General features: G+C 46.3%; 2 protein-coding genes and 1 long non-coding RNA gene across 9 annotated transcripts; 2 read left to right on the top strand and 1 right to left on the bottom strand.

Moving 5' to 3' along the window:
• The first annotated feature begins 1,882 nt into the window (after window positions 1–1,882).
• Window positions 1,883–12,082, top strand: BCL2L2 (BCL2 like 2). 3 transcript variants are annotated; one of them, XM_077127191.1, is made up of 4 exons: window positions 1,883–1,975; window positions 2,276–2,363; window positions 2,804–3,243; window positions 11,975–12,082. In XM_077127191.1, the coding sequence occupies exons 3-4, from the start codon at window positions 2,812–2,814 to the stop codon at window positions 12,026–12,028; spliced, it is 486 nt and encodes a 161-aa protein (XP_076983306.1). In that variant the 5' UTR covers window positions 1,883–1,975; window positions 2,276–2,363; window positions 2,804–2,811; the 3' UTR covers window positions 12,029–12,082. The 3 variants fall into 3 exon arrangements, with proteins under 3 accessions (XP_076983306.1, XP_076983304.1, XP_076983305.1); XM_077127189.1 differs by lacking the exon at window positions 11,975–12,082 and adding an exon at window positions 3,884–6,762; XM_077127190.1 differs by lacking the exon at window positions 11,975–12,082 and adding an exon at window positions 3,884–6,762 and having other exon boundaries at window positions 1,928–2,029.
• LOC143655761 (uncharacterized) lies at window positions 1,980–13,768 on the bottom strand. The gene is made up of 5 exons (XR_013162244.1): window positions 12,348–13,768; window positions 8,325–8,457; window positions 3,785–3,934; window positions 3,199–3,295; window positions 1,980–2,500 (listed from the first exon to the last, which is right to left on the bottom strand). It is a non-coding gene; the product is annotated as an uncharacterized LOC143655761 (long non-coding RNA).
• Window positions 12,008–17,259, top strand: PABPN1 (poly(A) binding protein nuclear 1). 5 transcript variants are annotated; one of them, XM_077127177.1, is made up of 7 exons: window positions 12,008–12,104; window positions 14,459–14,573; window positions 15,264–15,331; window positions 15,624–15,730; window positions 15,935–16,022; window positions 16,111–16,262; window positions 17,129–17,259. In XM_077127177.1, exons 1-7 carry the CDS (start codon window positions 12,036–12,038, stop codon window positions 17,166–17,168), a joined length of 639 nt encoding a protein of 212 aa, XP_076983292.1. In that variant the 5' UTR covers window positions 12,008–12,035; the 3' UTR covers window positions 17,169–17,259. The 5 variants fall into 5 exon arrangements, with proteins under 5 accessions (XP_076983292.1, XP_076983295.1, XP_076983291.1 ...); XM_077127180.1 differs by lacking the exon at window positions 12,008–12,104 and adding an exon at window positions 13,429–13,525; XM_077127176.1 differs by lacking the exon at window positions 12,008–12,104 and adding an exon at window positions 13,532–14,095.
• The last annotated feature ends 577 nt before the right edge of the window (window positions 17,260–17,836 follow it).

Here is a 17,836-nt window from a genome sequence, read left to right as displayed (position 1 = left end):
GAGATTTAAAAGTGTTTTATTTCAAGTAAGTTTCTTAGAAGAAACTACAATTCCAATTGAAGGCCTTGATTGGGTTATTCTCTAAAAAAGGGGGCAGCCTTACTGGAATGATCAGCCCAAGAGCAAAGGAGAATTGAAGATGGTAGGAGGGATACAGCCAAAAAGGAATGGACTAAAATGTGCACTTGGAAAAGAGGAGAAAACTGAGTTTGAACTTGTGAATGGTAGGAATTCAGACTGTGAGAACTGCAATGAATACCTAAAGGAAAGATGTGACCTTGAAGTAGTCTAGTGTATCAAAGTTAAGACGATAAGCTTTCAGGTTAGATGGAATTAGGTTGAGTCCCAGCTTCACCTTTCAATTCACCTTTGGGCAAATTATTTAACCTCACCAAGTCTCAATTTCCTCATCGACAGAATGAAGATAAAGCAGCATAAGGATTGGTGTAAGGATGAAATATCATGCTTGTAAAGAAAGCATTTAGCATCTAATTAATCCTCAAAGTGTATTAGTTGTTGCTGTTATTGTTACAGAAAAGCCCTTGCTTCTCCAAGTGACCATAGAAGCAGATAGGAATACCAAGGCTTGGACCGGAAGCAGAAACAGAGGAAACCAGCAGGAAAGCAGGAGAACTGGGTTACCTCTTTCTGGCCTTTGGTTGGGGCTCCTTCGAAATGGGCCCAAAGGAAGTGCTGGCTGCAAGGGATTGAGGCCTCTGTGAAACCAGCCGCTCCCACCCCCACTCCAGCCCCCATGAGGGGTCCCAGGAAGAATGCCTGTGAAGGCTTTGGGTGGATCAGCTGTGGCCAGACTCCCTCACTTCTGAACTGCCCTGGGCTCCTTAGCTCTATGCACATGTGCCATGTGTGGGAGAGAGAAAAGGTTCATAGGTCATCCAGAGACATGCTATCTGGAGAATAAATTTCTTTGAAGCCCTGGGGTTATGGGATCAACGCAGAGCAGGGCAATGTTGCGCTGCGACATTAAATAATAACTTGGATAAATCTCCAGTATCACAGGAAAAAATGAGTTACTGAATAATATTTACCATATGATTTAGTGTATGTAATAAAAGTCTAATATTTTGCGTATGTGTATAATCACACATACGTATACACACATTCATATACACACACACATATATGCTTATATACACAGCCACCACAAATCTGAAAGGATAAACAAAACATCAACTTTAACACTGGCAACCTCCAGGGAGGGAGGTAGAATGGGGGGGGCGGTGGAGGTAAGTGAAGTCGAGAATTTGTCGTTTTTGCTCTATACCTCTATATTGTTTGACTTTTCCATAATGAGAATGAGTTCATGTGCTGAGTAAAAAAACAATTTTTAAGAAAATCAATTTGATTTCAAAAAAAAAAGAAGAAGAAAAGTTACCTGCATGAACTGTTTGCAATCCAAGTTCTAGCCCCTGGATGTCTGGCCAGAGCCCCAGCCCATGGGAAGACCATTGATTAAAGGCCCTGGAGAAAAGAGGTTGGGAAAGGTTTGGTGACTATCTACTAGTCGCCCAAGGGCAAAGAACCTGGCAGGCAGATTTCAGGGTAATGGGAACTGCTCCTCTTTCCTGGGCACCCACTCCAGGCCTGGAAAAGTTCAACAAGTGCATGAGGCATCAGAGACCATCTGGAAATGCTGAATGGGTTCCGAGATTTCCCGAGGCCTGGAGCACTTCCCTGGGCAGCTCTGAGGCTGGCCCATGGTGCCCTCTTCACCCAGCTCTCCCTGCCCTTCAGAGGCCCTCTCTTTTCCCTAGTTGTGGCCCTTCCCAGGCCTGCGTCCCAGCCCCGCCCCTCTCTCTGGACGCATCTCTGGGCCCCATCATCACCCGGCGCCGGGCCCTCCCTCCCACCCCCCCTTTCTCCTCCCTCTTTCCTTCCCTCCCTTCCTCCCTTTCTCCCTCCCTCCCAGCTCCTGCACCAGGAAACGGCCTGGATCTCGGCCGCGGCCTGACCCGTGAGATCCCTAACCTGGCCGGCGGGCGGGGTTGGAGACAGGCTGAGGGTGGGGGTAAGGGAGGAGCTGGGCCTTTGGGCTGCACTGGGGGGAAGCTGGGAGTGGAGATGGTGTCGGCAGGAAGCCCTTGGCTCTGGGTTTCCCGGGAGGACAGTCATTAAACATGGATTCGGCCACACAGCTGGTAGAACGCTGGGGGCAGGGGCCCGGTCCCAAGAGCTGCAACCCCAGCCCTGCTCAGGCCAGACCCTGATCCCTGGCCTTCCCCACCTAGCTCTGATCTCCCCCTCACCTTCCCAGGGTTCCACGCTGGCCGGGAGGATGAAAGGCCCCAGCTGGGGGCTCCTTGCCACCAGCGCTGGGTCCTAAGAGCTGCCATCCAGGCTGGGTGAGTGTCCCCCTCCTTTCTCGGCCCCGGGCAACCCTTTGCTTCTCCTACCTTTCTCTTCAGCCCTTGTCTCCTCCCCATCTTGTGCCTCTGCCAGCATCTTCACATCTTGCCTCTGGGAGGTTCTAAGTGCTTTCCTGTAGCCCAAAGGATATACGAAGAGGAGGTTTGTAGGGCTGTCATAAAGCTGGTGTTGTCTTTTTATGGCAAGAATCTGATGTAGTACCATTTACTTTGGCATATTACACATTTGATTGCAGCCCCTCAGGCTTGGATGCCTCACCATGATTTAAGTCCCCTGTTCTTAGACCTCCTTGCCCAGCGGTCTCTGAGTGTCCCCTCCCACCCCTACCCTGTCTCACTGGATGGCTGAGCCTGAGCTGTGCCTTCTGGGTCCCTTCCGTATATTCATGCCAGTCTTTCATCCCTGACTCTTGCAGCCGCCCGGATGGCGACCCCTGCCTCAGCCCCAGACACACGGGCTTTGGTTGCAGACTTTGTAGGCTACAAGCTGAGGCAGAAGGGTTATGTCTGTGGCGCTGGCCCCGGGGAGAGCCCAGCAGCTGACCCGCTGCACCAAGCCATGCGGGCGGCGGGAGATGAGTTTGAGACCCGCTTCCGGCGCACCTTCTCTGACCTGGCGGCTCAGCTGCATGTGACCCCCGGCTCTGCCCAGCAGCGCTTCACCCAGGTCTCTGATGAACTTTTCCAAGGGGGTCCCAACTGGGGCCGCCTTGTGGCCTTCTTTGTCTTTGGGGCTGCGCTGTGTGCTGAGAGTGTCAATAAGGAGATGGAGCCTCTGGTGGGACAAGTGCAGGAGTGGATGGTGACCTACCTGGAGACACGGCTGGCTGACTGGATCCACAGCAGTGGCGGCTGGGTAAGAAGCTTCTCAGTTGTTGCTCTGCCCATCCCTCTGCAAAACTGATCTCCTGGGGGGAAGGTGGGGGCTCTGACTGGGGGCTGGGGAGAGCTGTGCTGGGAATGAGGCATGGGAGCTGAGTTCCCCTGTTTGGGTAGAATCAGACTGAGAGACACCCTCCCTGTGGGCACACGCTGGACTCTGCACGTCAGGGCTCGCTGCCATGCAGTAGTCACTGGACAGGCTCATGGTCCCAAGCAGAGAGGACAGACTACACAGCCCAAGGAAAGCCTGTAGGTGTTAGGCGAGGCTTTCAGGAGCTTTCTACACCCAAGTACGTGGATAGCATAGGGGAAGCAGTGAGGGGGTCGGGGGTGGGCAAGACCTGGTGAAGGATGCCAGCTCTGAGCAGAATTTTTGACCAAGTAAGGATGGGAGTCACCTGAGACTGACAGGGCGAATGAGCCACGTGCTCATGGGGGACACATGGGAGTATCAGAGGGGCTCGAGGCCAGCAGAGCTTTGGTCAGAGAGGAACTGGGTGTTTGGGGGTGCTCACAGTGGATGGAACTGGAACTCTTCCTCTCCTTTTTTCTCCATTCTTTCCTCTCCTGATATCCTTTCTCCTTCTCTCTCCTACTTCCCTTCTCTCCCACAGGCGGAGTTCACAGCTCTATACGGGGACGGGGCCCTGGAGGAGGCGCGGCGTCTGCGGGAGGGGAACTGGGCATCAGTGAGGACAGTGCTGACGGGGGCCGTGGCACTGGGGGCCCTGGTAACTGTAGGGGCCTTTTTTGCTAGCAAGTGAAAAAGTCCAGGGCCAGGTGGGGCTAGGTGTGGCTGGGGGACAGGAGCAGGAACAGAAAAGAGAAATGCCCTTGGAAGAAGTGGGGTGAATAGATGGGCAGGAAACGGGGATGGGAAGGGGAAGTAGAGGGTGTGAGGGAGCTGAGTGAAGCAGGTGGTTGGAAGTTGAGCTGGAGACACTGGAGAATGAATGTACTGGGAAGGCTGGAGGGCCAAGAGATAGTCACATTCCAGGGGTGGGGGGTGGTGGGAGGGATCATGCCTATAGGTGTGGGCACACGGAACTGCACCTGGAGCGTGGTTTGCAGCCCTAAAGAAGGTAGACTTGCATAGGGGGTTGCATCACCACTGGATGGGTGGAATTTGGGGAGACATAGAAGGTACATCCCTTTGGAATGGAAGCTCAGGGTACTCAGGTGATAGGGAGAGGTGGCTGTGACGGTGGGCTGCTTGGACACACGTGTGCATGTGCACGTGTGCTCATGTGCATGCTGGGCTGCTTGTCTAATCTGGCGGTGGTGGTATTCTTCAAGGCTAAAACATTCCCTCTTGCAGTGGCAAGAACAAGGGGCAGCTCTCTGCCCTTCCTCCCAGCTCCCTCCTTCCCCCTCTTATCCTGATGTCTCAAGGCTGAGGGAGAAACATTTTATCCAGGCTGAGGGCACTTCTCTGCAAAAAGTAGTTGGCAGGGCTTTGGAGAAAAGAGCAGTTCTGCAGCTGGCCTTGTTCCTTCATCACTCCCTTCCTTGTGCATCACGCACTTGCTGCTGCCTTCTGGGCTCTGATGGAAAGGCAGGGCTGAGGAGCCTGGGTGGGTAGAGGCCTGGGTAGCTGGACCTGCCTGCCACCCTCCTTTCCCACTGGGACACAATGTTGCCTAGAAGTGTTCCCTGTCTCTGGGACTTCTGTACCCAAACTTAAACACTAAATTGGGGCTCTAAAAATTTTCCTTTGGAGTGCTGATCCAGCACACAATCTGGGTCCTGCACTGTGTCTCAGTGAGACTGAGTGATGATGCTTTGAGAGAAACATTCCCACCTCTGAACCCCACGAGTGTGAGGGTGGCGTGTCCTCTTGTGCAGTGAGCTTTGGTGCTGCTCTTTCGGGGGCTGCGTGTCCATGGGTTCTAGAGTACCTACCATTACCTAGAAACATTTATATTTTCTTTGAAGCTACGCTGTTGCAGGGATGTTATTTGTCTGTACCACAGAGTCTGAGGATGTTATCTTCAGAGCTCACAGTCCTCTAGAAAAGATTCAGATTATATAACTTTTTCTTTTGAGGAAGAAATTGTTCCTCCAGATGCATGCCCTGAGCCAGATCTCACTGCTGCACTTTCCAGGGTGCTAAAATTGCTGCTCTCCAATGCTGACTTCAGATGCATAGTGCTCTAGAACCCTGCCCTCGACCCCAGGCACTGATCAGCTTAACTAGAACATGGTTGATTCTTCTTGGAGATTTTCACTTGGTCCCAGAATGTGGCAAACATAGTTGTGCTCACTAAACTGTGGGACCAAAATTGGCCTCAGGTGTTTAGTCCAGACTTTTGCTTTTGAGGGAGGGCTGCACTTTTTAATGGTATTTAGAGGGAAAGCGGTGACTGCATGCGCCACCTGCTCTGCCTTGAGTATGCTGATACCAGAAACTCAGAGCAGGTCTGTGGCAGGTAGCTGGGGTGGGGTGGGGTCTCTGACTTGCTCAGGACGAACTAAGCCAGTGGTTTTTTAACTGCTTGGCAGAACCCCAGTGTTTCCTAGGGGTTGGCTCAGGAGTCCTTGGGGAGATGAGGTGGGGGGCTGAGCAGGTTGGGCTACTTGCCCTCAAACAGAATAGCTCCCCTTGTAGCTGTCTTACATATCGGGGTTCAGGGTAAGATTTTCTTTGAATTAAGGGGTTTGCTGCTGAAAAAAGTTGGAAAACCACTGACTGTATTCCCCAGGTTTAGAGCAGATTTTTCGGCCCCCCCACCCCTATAACTGGACACCTAGCCTTGTTAGCTCTCCTAGGGGCTTTTAGCACCCCTGCAGCAGAGACCAGGGTCAGGTTGCCAGGATGCCCTGCTCTGAGGCCTCCCCAGCTGGGTGGAAGGAGAGGCTATTTTCTGAAAAGGGTTCAGGGCTTGATCTGGAGTCCCAAAAGCATAGCTTGGATGGGACCACAGTGGGCAGTTTTGACCTGTCCTGCCCTTCTCAGTTTGAGGGGCAATGGAAACCCCAGAGACTCTTCTGTCAGGGAAAACTAGGGACTCTCTTCTAGAGCCATATAGTTCCTTGGGATTATCTTGGCCAAGAAGGCTGAGTATGGCTCCCAATTTTTAAATCCATTTAATTTTTTTTTTAATAAGGGAAATTAATGTTATCACCATTTTTCAAAGATTAAATAGGTGGAGAGGGTGTTTCTTACCCTCCAGAGCCCAATGGGACAAATAAGGACTTTGCTTAGGCCAAGGAAGGAGCAGAAGTAGGTTAACTACGTCCTGCGATTATTAATCCCACACCCCACTTATTCTAGGGCATATACTATTTTACTTTTTTAAATCATAAAACTGCGGGAGAACAGATTTGGTTAGTTTAGAAGAGAAGAAAAAAGCTCTATAAATATAAATATATATTCCTGTATTTTTATTTAATAATTTATAAATATCAAGTTCATTTGACTTTTATTTTTGTGTAACATGTAATGGTCGTATTAAAAATAAATAAATAAAGCCCAGAAGTTTAATGAGAAGGACTGAGGAGGGTTTGTGACTTCTATGCTGTGTAGCTTGGGTCAGGACATTCCCTGACTCAATCATCTCTTCATGACCTTGTTCAGGGCAAAAACTAGAGTAATAGGGGTTTGGGAAAGTTTGAGATAATTAAAAAAAAAAAAAATCAGAGTCCCTCCCCAGCTCTTCCAGCCAGATGCCCAAAGCCAAGCACTCCATCTATGCCAAGCCAAGCCTTACGAAAAGAGTTTATGTATCTTGGTACTTCGGGGCTACCACAAGCAAAAGCCAATACAAAGCTAACAAAACCTTTGTGTGATAGTAATCAAATCCTGAATTATGGTTCAGCCTCCAATAGGTATATGATAATAAGCATTTCTCCACGGGTACTCTGCTACCTATTTTAGACTTAAAATAAGTCTAGCAAAAATGGAGCCCTGGTTTCCCTTCCTGGTCCCCTGAGACATTTGGTTTCACCCATTTTAATGCAACTGCTAAATTGGAATGGGATCTCCAGAAATAAATCAGTCCATTCTTTGGCATGTTTGGTCTAGGGCCACATCAAAATCATGGCTGACAGGAGTAGTGACCCTAATTTTAAATTTCAAGTGGGTATTTCTAATCTTTCTATAATCCAGTACAATACATTAGTATTTGAGTTTATATGTTAAATCATAGTGAGAAATATAATTCGTAGGAGGAGTCCATTGTTGCTTTTCCATTCTCTCTTTGGAAAAAAAGTCTACAGGGGAAGCCATAGTATAAAGAGAGTAGCTTGGTGAATATGAAATTAGGGAAAAGGGAATTAGATTCACTTAATGGTTAATGTCATCAAGCTAGTGCATTTATCTCTATTGCAGTGCAATTGGTCAAATGATCAATTGATTTATATTCTATTCCAGAAAGCATTTGCAACATCTTACTATAATACACAGAAGAAAAAAACATAGAAAAAAAATGAACATTTTTTTAAAAGTAGGGGTGAGGGGGAAGTTGAAATGTTACATTAAGATGATACCAAAAAGAAGGGTGCACGGGAGGTTCAGTGGTAGAATGCATGCCTTCCATGTGGGAGACTTGGGTTCAATTCCCGGACCATGCACCCCCCCAAAGAAAAAGATGATACCAAAAAGAAAATTAATGCACAGAAAAGCATTCTATAAGGAGTATTCCTAAGTACTAAAGCTAGACCATGAATCCAGCACTGAGCTTCTTAGCAGCTAAAGCAAGCCGGAAAAGACAATGAGGTTCACATTCCTCTTTAGATTTAGAGAAGCCTTTTAGTTACCAAGGGGAGCAAAAAGTTCTGCGGCCCTTCTGAGAAGACCCTGAGTAATATAGGGTCTTCACACAGTTCTCCACGACTGTTATTTTTCCAAATGGCACTTTTTGATAAAAAGTTGAGCAATATTTAGTTACAATTTCTGGTAACAGAATGGATTGTAGATGTTCTGTGTTTTTACCTTAAGAGCAGATCCTTTGGAAACTTGAAAAGCACCTGCCTTAAGTGTGGATACACTCAGGATATAAATAAACAACATCTGAAAAATCAACCAGGTAGCATAATATAATGAATACTATGTACCTCTTCATCCATTCAATCATTAATTTATGCAGCAAATATTCAAGCATCTTCTATGTGCTAAGCACAGTTGTAGATACTGGAGTGGAACAGTGAACAGATTGACACAAATTTCTGCCCTCATGCTGCTTACATCCTAGTAAGAAAGACAAACAAAAATAAATTTTGTAATATGCTACAAGGTGGTTAAATGCAATGGAGAAAAATAATTCATTGAAGGGGGTTTGGGAAGGTGTGTATACAGATTTCAGTTTTAAAAAAAGTGGTCAGGGGGGGCCTCATCACTCAGGCCTTGTTACTTTGGAGGAAAGCCATGAAAAATTTGTTGGAAAAATACATTGGCATGGAAAGATGTGTTTCTGTATCTTATTGGGTAAAATAGAAAATAAATATATACAGTATGATCCCATTTTTGCTGAAATTATACATATGATGTGCCTCTCTATATTTGTATATAAAAAAAAATCTATGGTGTATGCCAGAATATCATTAGTTATTATCTCTGGGTCGTGGATTTTATGGGTGATTTTATTTTGTTCTTTTTGTTATTAGTTTTTTTTTTATATCAAACATGTATTTCTGAAACTGTATTTTTTTAAAAGTTTGTCAGGTACAAAGTTTTTAAAAGTTAACCAATCAGAATGGAAATTAAACAGCCCAAGAGAGGATCTTTCTCATTTAAATGACTACCTACCCTTCATGCAAGAGCAGATTTAGGAATTAAGGTAGGCAGGGCCAAACTTTGCATTAGAAGGTAATTAATATGCTCCAAAATAGAGATAAGTAAATGCTAAAGACTCCAAGGTTCTGTAACAGTACTGCCCAATAGAAATATAATGCAAGCCATATATGCAGTTTTACATTTTCTAGTAGCCACATTTAAAAAAAACACAAAAATCTGATAAAACTAATTTTAATAATATATTTAACAATAAAAATATGATCATCTCAGTGCATCATTAATATTAAACAATTATTAATGAGCTACTTTGCATTCTTTTTTTCATACTAAGTCTTTGAAATCTAGTGTGTATTTTAGGCTTTGGTACACTTCAATTTAGGCTAGCCATATTTTAAGTGCTCGATATTGGCCATCATTTTAAACAATGTGGTTCTATATCATAGAGAATTACTGTAGCCTATACAATTTGTAAAGCAGGATTTAAAAACAAGGATGAAATACCAAGGAGTCAAATATTTATGTTGTCTAGTGAGAAAACTGTTCCCTTCTGGATAGAACTCAATATACTCTGACCTGCTTTTTTTTTTTTTTTTTTTTTCCATATGGGCAAGCACCAGGCATCGAACCCAGGTCTCCAGTTTGGCAGATGAGAACTCTGCCACTGAGCCACTGTGGCCCACCCATGACCCAGTTTTTTATTGTGAAATATACTATACATAGAGAAAAAAAGGAATAATTTTCAAAGTACTTTTTAACAAGTAATTACAGAACAGATTACAAAGTTTGGTATGGATTACCATTCCACATTTTTGGGTTTTTCCTTCTAGCTGCTCCAAAATACTGCAAGCTAAAAGAAATACCATTATAATGATTCAGCAGTCATTCTCATTTGTTAAATACTGTCTTCCTGTTATAACTCCTCCTTCCACTTGATCCTCTTCCCAATCTATAGGGGTCTTTGGGCTATGCCCATTCTAACTTTTTCATGTTGAAAAGGGGTGTCAACACTATAGAATAAGGGGATGGAATTAGTTGGTATTCTTGGAGAGGCTGGCCCCTCTGGGTTTCAGGACTTATCTGGCCTAGGAACCCTCTGGAGGTTACAGGTTTCAGGAATGTAAACTTAGTACATGAAACTTTTGTAGAGTCTCAGATAGAGCCCTAGGTGTTCTTTAGAGTTGCAGGAATGATGTTTGAGCGGGTATGGCAAGCCATTGTAATTAGCAATACTTAGCTAAAGCTTGCATAAGAGTAGCCTCCAGAATAGCCACTGACTCTATCTGAGCTCTCTTAGCCACTGATACCTTATTTCGTTACATTTATTTCTTTCCCCCTTTTAGTCCAGAAGGCATTGTTCATCCCTCCACGCCAGGGCCAGGGTCAACTCTGGGAATCATGTCCCCCGTTTTCTGAACCAATTTTACAGTTTAAATTCTCAACTCCACAGAATACGTTAATGGAAGATTAATACATTACCACCACCACCACCCCACCCCTTTTCTAAGAAAGCAATGGAGTTTCAGGTTTTCCAAAACTTCATAGCCATCTATGTATAAGTTATTACTTAAGGAGAACTATACTCATAATGGGTAAATCTCACACCCCTGTTATATATAACTTAAAAAAAAATTCATCCCCAGATGAAAACTTATCTCTGATGTTTTCTATTTATTAACAGGCAGGATGTTACATAAATCCTTCATTACTGAGGATTATTTATTCAATTAGAATTTATTAGTAATGGGAATACAAATATAATTAAGATGGTGTTCCTGCCTTCTAAACAGTCTGATAGGGAAGAATCTTTCTTTACAAGTCACCACTCAAATTTTTAAATGTGAATATTTGTTTGTAAAAGTCATCATGCTTACTTGGAAGTTGGAGTGACTTTTATACTTTAAATAAAAATAATGACTGTGGAAAGATCATCGAACACAGAAAACTGTAAAGAAAATCAGTCATAATCCTACTACCCAGAGAAAACCACTATTAACATTTTGGCATATTTCTTTCCTGTCTTTTATCTGCGCTTCTATTTTATGATCATACTGTACATACATTTTGTATATGGCAATTCTGCTTACCAATATATTGCAAGAATTTTTCCTTGTCATTAAAAACGTTTTGAAGGCATATCTAATATAAAATTATATTGAATGTGTACAGTAGTTTTCATGTAAGTCCACACTTGGACGTTTACATTTTTTCACTGTGATGAACATTTTCACTCACAAATGTTACTTCTTTAGAACAGATTATAAGAATTACTGGGTTAAGAGTCTCAACACTTAAAAAACTGGGTACATATTGCTAATGTACCTTTTTATTTCTATGGAGTTTTTCAGAAAATCATACTTTATATACAATTTTACATTTTACCACTTTGGCCTAACAAAAATATTTTTTGTATGTTATCACACACTGTGTGTAAATCTTTTAATAGGTAGATAATAATCTTTGATTAGATATAATCATGGTTTACTTAAACGTTGTCTGTTACTGGAATTTAGTCGTTTTCCAATTTTCAGTATTACATATAATGTGATTTTTGCATATTAAAGTAAACCATAGAGTAGTTATGATTTGAGCTTAGAAAGTTGGCCTTGAATTCCTTGCTCACTCCTAAATAGCTTCATGATTGGACAAGATACTTTTCTTTAAAGCTTCTTCTCTAAAAAAAAAAAAGAGTATAGTTTTGGAAGCATCTACTTGACAGGGTTGTTTTAAAATTCAATGAGATAATATATTAAGAAGCCTAATGTGATGCCTGTTAACAAAATGAAATGCTGAACAAAAACAGGATTCAAAAGCATTTAAAAAAAAAAAAAAACCACCACACTTCCTATGGTTGGCTTGATTACTTAAGTCAGGCACCAATAAACGCCCAGGTCTTGATTAGATTTAAGTCAGGCACCAATAAGCGCCCAGGTCTTGATTAGATTAAGTTCAATATAAAAGACCTTTCTTTCAGCAAAATTGCAGTGGTTTAGAGCCTGTCTTCGGTGCTCAACTTCAGTTCTCTTAGATCGCCGATGGATGACGAAGTAATTTTAAGCACTTTAAGCAACTGTGATTATGCCTCAAGTCCTCCAGATCCTGAGGTAAGGATTCGCGAGAAATAGCGGGGGTGAACGGAAGGGTGGGGTGTACTGAGAAGCTTTTAGATTTCGTTCGCTAATAGGGCTATCCTCCTCTCCCAGTCCTCCCTACCGACCACCACCCCGCACATCTCATGGGGCTTGTTTAATGTTTTGGGGGGTTCATGTGAATCCAACTCTCAAACGGTGGCTTGGTCCTACTATCAAAACATCTCTTTCAAACTTAGCACTGAGCACCTTACTCACTGCTGAAATGTAGCCACCCTGCCTTCAGGGCTGGTGTCCTGGTGTCGTTGGTCACTGGGGGCGCAGCAGTAAGGTGATACTTTGCCTGGAGAACTTCTGGAGTCTGAAGGAGGGCTTGGGGTCAGGAAAGCGCTGAAGATTCAGGGTCGCACCCAGACTCCAAATAATGCATCCTTCGGTCGATAAATATTTATTGGACTTCATATTGTGCTATTTATGGTAATAGGTGGTGGACAAACGAATATAAATAGGATCTAGCCCCTCATCTCCAGGAGCTCACAACATAAAAAACGCAAAGGGACCTAACACGTAGTGGAGGTAGGCCCCCTTGCCGTGGGAGAAGAGAAGCAGGGGAAGGCGTCCTAGTAGAGGTGATGCTAGGATTTGCTGTGGGTTTGGAGACAAGACTGTACAGAGGAACACACCTGGGTGCAGGTACACCCACGGAACAAAGAGTGAAATAACCGGGTTCTGAGGGTCTCCAAGTTCGCGGTAAGGAGTAGAGACTACCTGGCCAGCTCGGTCTGAAAGTGGTACGGGTTATAGGTATGACACCGGAAGCCGAAAGACCCGTTTGCGGCTGACACAAACCGTCCAGGCAAGAGAAGAAACAAGATAAAACCAGGGTCGTGAGTTTAGAAAGGAGGCCTAACCAGGAGGCAGAACTCTCAGGTCTTGTGACAGGTGAATGGTAATGCCAATAATCTGAATGGGAAAAGTCAGCTCTCTCCTGGACTGTTCCATTCAGAAACCGCCACTTTCAGCAATCTCCCAACTACTGGTACTTCCTGGATAGGACACTAATTTCCAGAAGCCGCCGCTGTGTTTCCGGCCTCTGCCTTCCAACAGCTCGTTTGGCAACCAATAGAATAAAGATGGCGTCTCCCTAAGAGACTAGGTCATGTGACATCGCTTTTCCCTGGCTTAAGGCTGGCAGTCCGTTTGGGGTCAAGGTTCACCTAGTAGATAGCTGGTGTCAGCCCTTCGAATTTCACAAGCCAATGACATCTGAAACCAGGACACCGCGGGGGGCGATGGGCAGATTGGTTCGTTCCACCTCTCCTAGCTAGGGGCCAATCACAGAGCGCCGTACACTCCGCGGGCCCTCCGGTGGGCGGGGGAGAAGCAGGAAGGTCGTCACAGCGTAGTGGTATTGTTACCTAAGGACTTGAGAGGAGGTGGGATGTATGTTGATTGACAGACGGATTTCTCCTACCGGAATTAGAGAATTTGGCGCAGTGCTCCGCCTTAGAGGTGGGGTCTTATTTGATTGCCAAGTAATATTCCCCAATGGACTCCTAGCTCGTGGTGACGGGCAGGCCGCTTAACTAATGAATTCTCGGCGTGGCCGGCGCAGCTCTCCAATCGCCGGGCGGCGGGCCCCAGTCTGAGCGGCGATGGCGGCGGCGGCGGCGGCGGCAGCAGCAGCGGTGGCTGCGGGCGGTCGGGGCTCCGGGCCGGGGCGGCGGCGCCATCTTGTGCCCGGGGCCGGTGGGGAGGCCGGGGAGGGGGCCCCGGGGGGCGCAGGGGACTACGGGAACGGCCTGGAGTCGGAGGAACTGGAGCCTGGGGAGCTGCTGCTGGAGCCCGAGCCAGAGCCCGAGCCCGAAGAGGAGCCGCCCCGGCCCCGCGCCCCCCCGGGAGCTCCGGGCCCTGGGCCTGGCTCGGGAGCCCCCGGCAGCCAGGAGGAGGAGGAGGAGCCGGGACTGGTCGAGGGTGACCCGGGGGACGGCGCCATTGAGGACCCGGTGAGGGAAGGAGGGCGAGAGACCGAACCGGCGACCGGCCGGCCGGGTCATGGGAGGCCCAGAGCTCGGGCGAGTGGGAGGCAGGCGGGGGATGGGGGTGGGGGTGGGCGGGGAATAATGTAGCTGGGGCCGGACCGGGGAAGGCTCCTTCACCACCGGAGGGGCCCGTCGGGGTTGATTTCGGGCGTCATGGGTGCTTAGTGTTGTTCTAGAGAAGGTAGCTTGCTTATCTTTTCATCACGACCCCGCGTGGGAAGAGGGAAATGGCGAGCAGGACTGGGGCTGAGCGCTTACCGAGAAAAGGGTTTAGCATCCTGCATTGGTTCCTCTTAAGCTGTTCATACCCCTCCCTACTTATTGTAGGAGCTGGAAGCGATCAAAGCTCGTGTCAGAGAGATGGAGGAAGAAGCTGAGAAGCTGAAGGAGCTGCAGAACGAGGTAGAGAAGCAGATGAATATGAGTCCACCTCCAGGCAATGGTGAGTAACTGGTGGCTGCACGCGGAGCCCGCGTCCTCGGGTTGAAAAGATGTGTGGAGTACGTATGGCATTAGATGCTGCGGGTCTTGGAGCTCGTTTCTGAGCAGTTGATGGGCAGAGGCCGCGGTTATTGCTAATTTATGTGTTCCTCTGACCTTTGTGAAACAGATCCTATGTTTGGTTGATGGTAGTCTTGTGCTTTTCTTTGTCTTTGTTATAAATATGTTGCCCTTTGTTCTTAGTCTATCTTTATTCTTTGTGAAGGTTGCCAGCTGGCATTTGACCTTCAAGTCAAGGGGTTCTTCCTTCACTTGGGGACCCTTTAGTTAGTAGACGTTCTAAACGATTTCTGCTTAGCTGCAGGGGTCTTCCCCTTTGTAATCTAGAAATGTAGACTCTCATCTTAATTTCTTTAACTCCTTTTCAATAGGGACTTGATGTATAGGGGTGGTGGTGGTGGGGAATTCTTGTTCTCTCTGATTTTTAATAATGTATTTATTATTAGTCACATTTTTAGTGGCCACCCACTATGTTTTTGGCCCTGTTCTGGGTAATGGGTACAGCAGGAAACAGAACAAACTCAAATCTTTGCCTTCACTGAGCTTATATTCTAATAGTGATAGAGGGTCAGAGGATAATAGATTGGTAGAGTAGAAAAGAAGTGTGTTTTCTAATTGTCTTTTTTCAAAGCTGGCCCAGTGATCATGTCCATTGAAGAGAAGATGGAGGCTGATGCTCGTTCCATTTATGTTGGCAATGTATGTAGTAGGGCCCTGATTGTAGTTGGGGGAAGCTCTAATTTGTGGGAGTTACTTAATGGAAGTCTTTTGAAAAGAACATCTCCAGGATAGGAGTGGGAGGAAGTAAAAATTAATGATCAGCAAGGCCTCTGGGGTTGAGAGAAAAGGGGATTAGTTCCTTAGAGAAACAGATTTGATGTGCCTCGCTGTAAATGTATGGCCCCAACCAGAAGGTGAGGCAGTATGCTGAGATGGGAGTTGGAGTTTGCCCAGTTCCTGTGAAACATTGTCTCTCTCCTGTCCCCCTCAGGTGGACTATGGTGCGACAGCAGAAGAGCTGGAAGCACACTTTCATGGCTGTGGTTCAGTCAACCGTGTTACTATACTTTGTGACAAATTCAGTGGCCATCCCAAAGGGTAAGTAGGGAAGTAAATTGAGATCATTTTAATCATAGTTTAAAAATAAATATTGAACAATAAGTCACTTGCTGTTAAAACCTAGGGGTCTTTGTCCTAAATGTAAACACATTGAGTCCAAATAAAGTACATCAGCAAGTTGAATTTGACGTACAAGTTGCTGTTTGCAGCTTCAGAGAGCTAAAGTGACAATAACCTTTTCAGGTTTGCGTATATAGAGTTCTCAGACAAAGAGTCAGTGAGGACCTCCCTGGCCTTAGATGAGTCCCTTTTTAGAGGAAGACAAATCAAGGTAAGCACCATGCATAATGCTGTTCAGGTTGCGGAAACTTGGCACGTTGTCTGACCTGGGCTTTTTGTGGTACATCCCACAACGACAGGTGATCCCCAAACGAACCAACAGACCAGGCATCAGCACAACAGACCGGGGTTTCCCCAGAGCCCGCTACCGTGCCCGGACCACCAACTACAACAGTTCCCGTTCTCGGTTCTACAGTGGTTTCAACAGCAGGCCCCGGGGTCGTGTCTACAGGTCAGGATAGATGGGCTGCTCCTCTCTCCCCGCCTCCCATGAGCCCTGTATGCTTCCGTCTCTCATGATAGGAGGAGCTTCCCTCCCTTCCCCTCCCGTTGGTCTCCAGGGCCTTGGTCTCCTGCCTATGCAGAGTGAGGAAGGTAGTTGAAGGGAAGGCCAGTCTCGTCTTTTCTGGAGCAGGAATTGTGGTATTAAGGGCTGGATCTCTCCACTCTGTTGCGAGAGATGCTTTCTCCCCCTAGACTTTTCTGGTTTTTTTGAAAGTGGGTAGAATGAGGGGCTGTTGACACAGAAGGCCAGGGAGAACTGCCTCAGAAGTGAAAGTGCTGCTCAGACCTTCACTACTTTTCCCAGAGTTAGGAATTTTGAACCTCCCTTGGAAGAATACCAGGGTCTAGTTTGATCCTCCCCCATCAACAATGTGGGGGGATACTGAGCTTTTTATTCTTTAACTGAGCCAGTCTTTCACAGGGTCAGCTTCCTCACTGCTCACGTCATGCTTTACTTCAGTCTCATTACATTTAAATAGGCGGCTTAGGCATGTAGTCCTAACTTTTCGTAAGATCTGCCTATTTACTACCGGGTTTAGAGTGTGGAGAACTAAAGATGGGATGAATAATAGTGTGTTTTTTTCTGGGCCCTGTTATCTCCAATGCACTTCTTTATTGTTACTGTTTGGCAAAGCATATGAATCCCCCTCCCGTTTGTCAGGTGTGTCTGTTTCTGGGCTTGTCGTTCAGTTTTAGGACACTTGAAAACTTTCCCCTTCCCTTCACAATAACGGGGCAAGGGCCTGCGGGGAGGGGCTTGAACCGAATTACCCAGTGATCATGTTAACACCTAACTCTCCTTCTTTCTTCCAGGGGCCGGGCTAGAGCGACATCATGGTATTCCCCTTACTAAAAAAAGTGTGTATTAGGAGGAGAGAGAGGAAAAAAAGAGGAAAGAAGGAAAAAAAAAAAAGAATTAAAAAAAAAAAAAAAGAAAAACAGAAGATGACCTTGATGGAAAAAAAAATATTTTTTAAAAAAAAGATATACTGTGGAAGGGGGGAGAATCCCATAACTAACTGCTGAGGAGGGACCTGCTTTGGGGAATAGGGGAAGGCCCAGGGAGTGGGGCAGGGGGCTGCTCATTCACTCTGGGGATTCGCCATGGACACGTCTCAACTGCGCAAGCTGCTCCCTGTGTTTCCCTGTCCCACTTCACCCCCTTGGGGGCTGCTCAAGGGTAGGTGGGCACGGGTGGTAGGAGGGTTTTTTTTTTACCCAGGGCTCTGGAAGGACACCAAACTATTCTGCTTGTTACCTTCCCTCCATCTTCTCCCTGCTTTTCACAGTCCCCTCCTGCCAGCTTCCTATCCTGCCAGGTCTACCACCCACCCCACCCCCTCTTTTCGGGCTTCCTGCCCCTCCAGATTGCCTGGTGATCTATTTTGTTTCCTTTTGTGTTTCTTTTTCTGTTTTGAGTGTCTTTCTTTGCAGGTTTCTGTAGCCGGAAGATCTCCGTTCCGCTCCCAGCGGCTCCAGTGTAAATTCCCCTTCCCCTTGGGGAAATGCACTACCTTGTTT

This window comes from Tamandua tetradactyla, chromosome 14 (assembly GCF_023851605.1).
Source record: "Tamandua tetradactyla isolate mTamTet1 chromosome 14, mTamTet1.pri, whole genome shotgun sequence".
Lineage (NCBI taxonomy): Eukaryota > Metazoa > Chordata > Mammalia > Pilosa > Myrmecophagidae > Tamandua > Tamandua tetradactyla.
This window is presented reverse-complemented; position numbering and strand designations above follow the sequence as displayed.

Coding starts and splice junctions, on each gene's coding strand:
- PABPN1 (XM_077127176.1), top strand. CDS start 13,745: ATGGCGGCGGCGGCGGCGGCGGCAGCAGCAGCGGTGGCTGCGGGCGGT. Junction 14,096..14,458: donor ACGGCGCCATTGAGGACCCG/GTGAGGGAAGGA, acceptor TACTTATTGTAG/GAGCTGGAAGCGATCAAAGC. Junction 15,731..15,934: donor TTCAGTGGCCATCCCAAAGG/GTAAGTAGGGAA, acceptor TAACCTTTTCAG/GTTTGCGTATATAGAGTTCT.
- BCL2L2 (XM_077127189.1), top strand. CDS start 2,812: ATGGCGACCCCTGCCTCAGCCCCAGACACACGGGCTTTGGTTGCAGAC. Junction 3,244..3,883: donor TCCACAGCAGTGGCGGCTGG/GTAAGAAGCTTC, acceptor TCTCTCCCACAG/GCGGAGTTCACAGCTCTATA.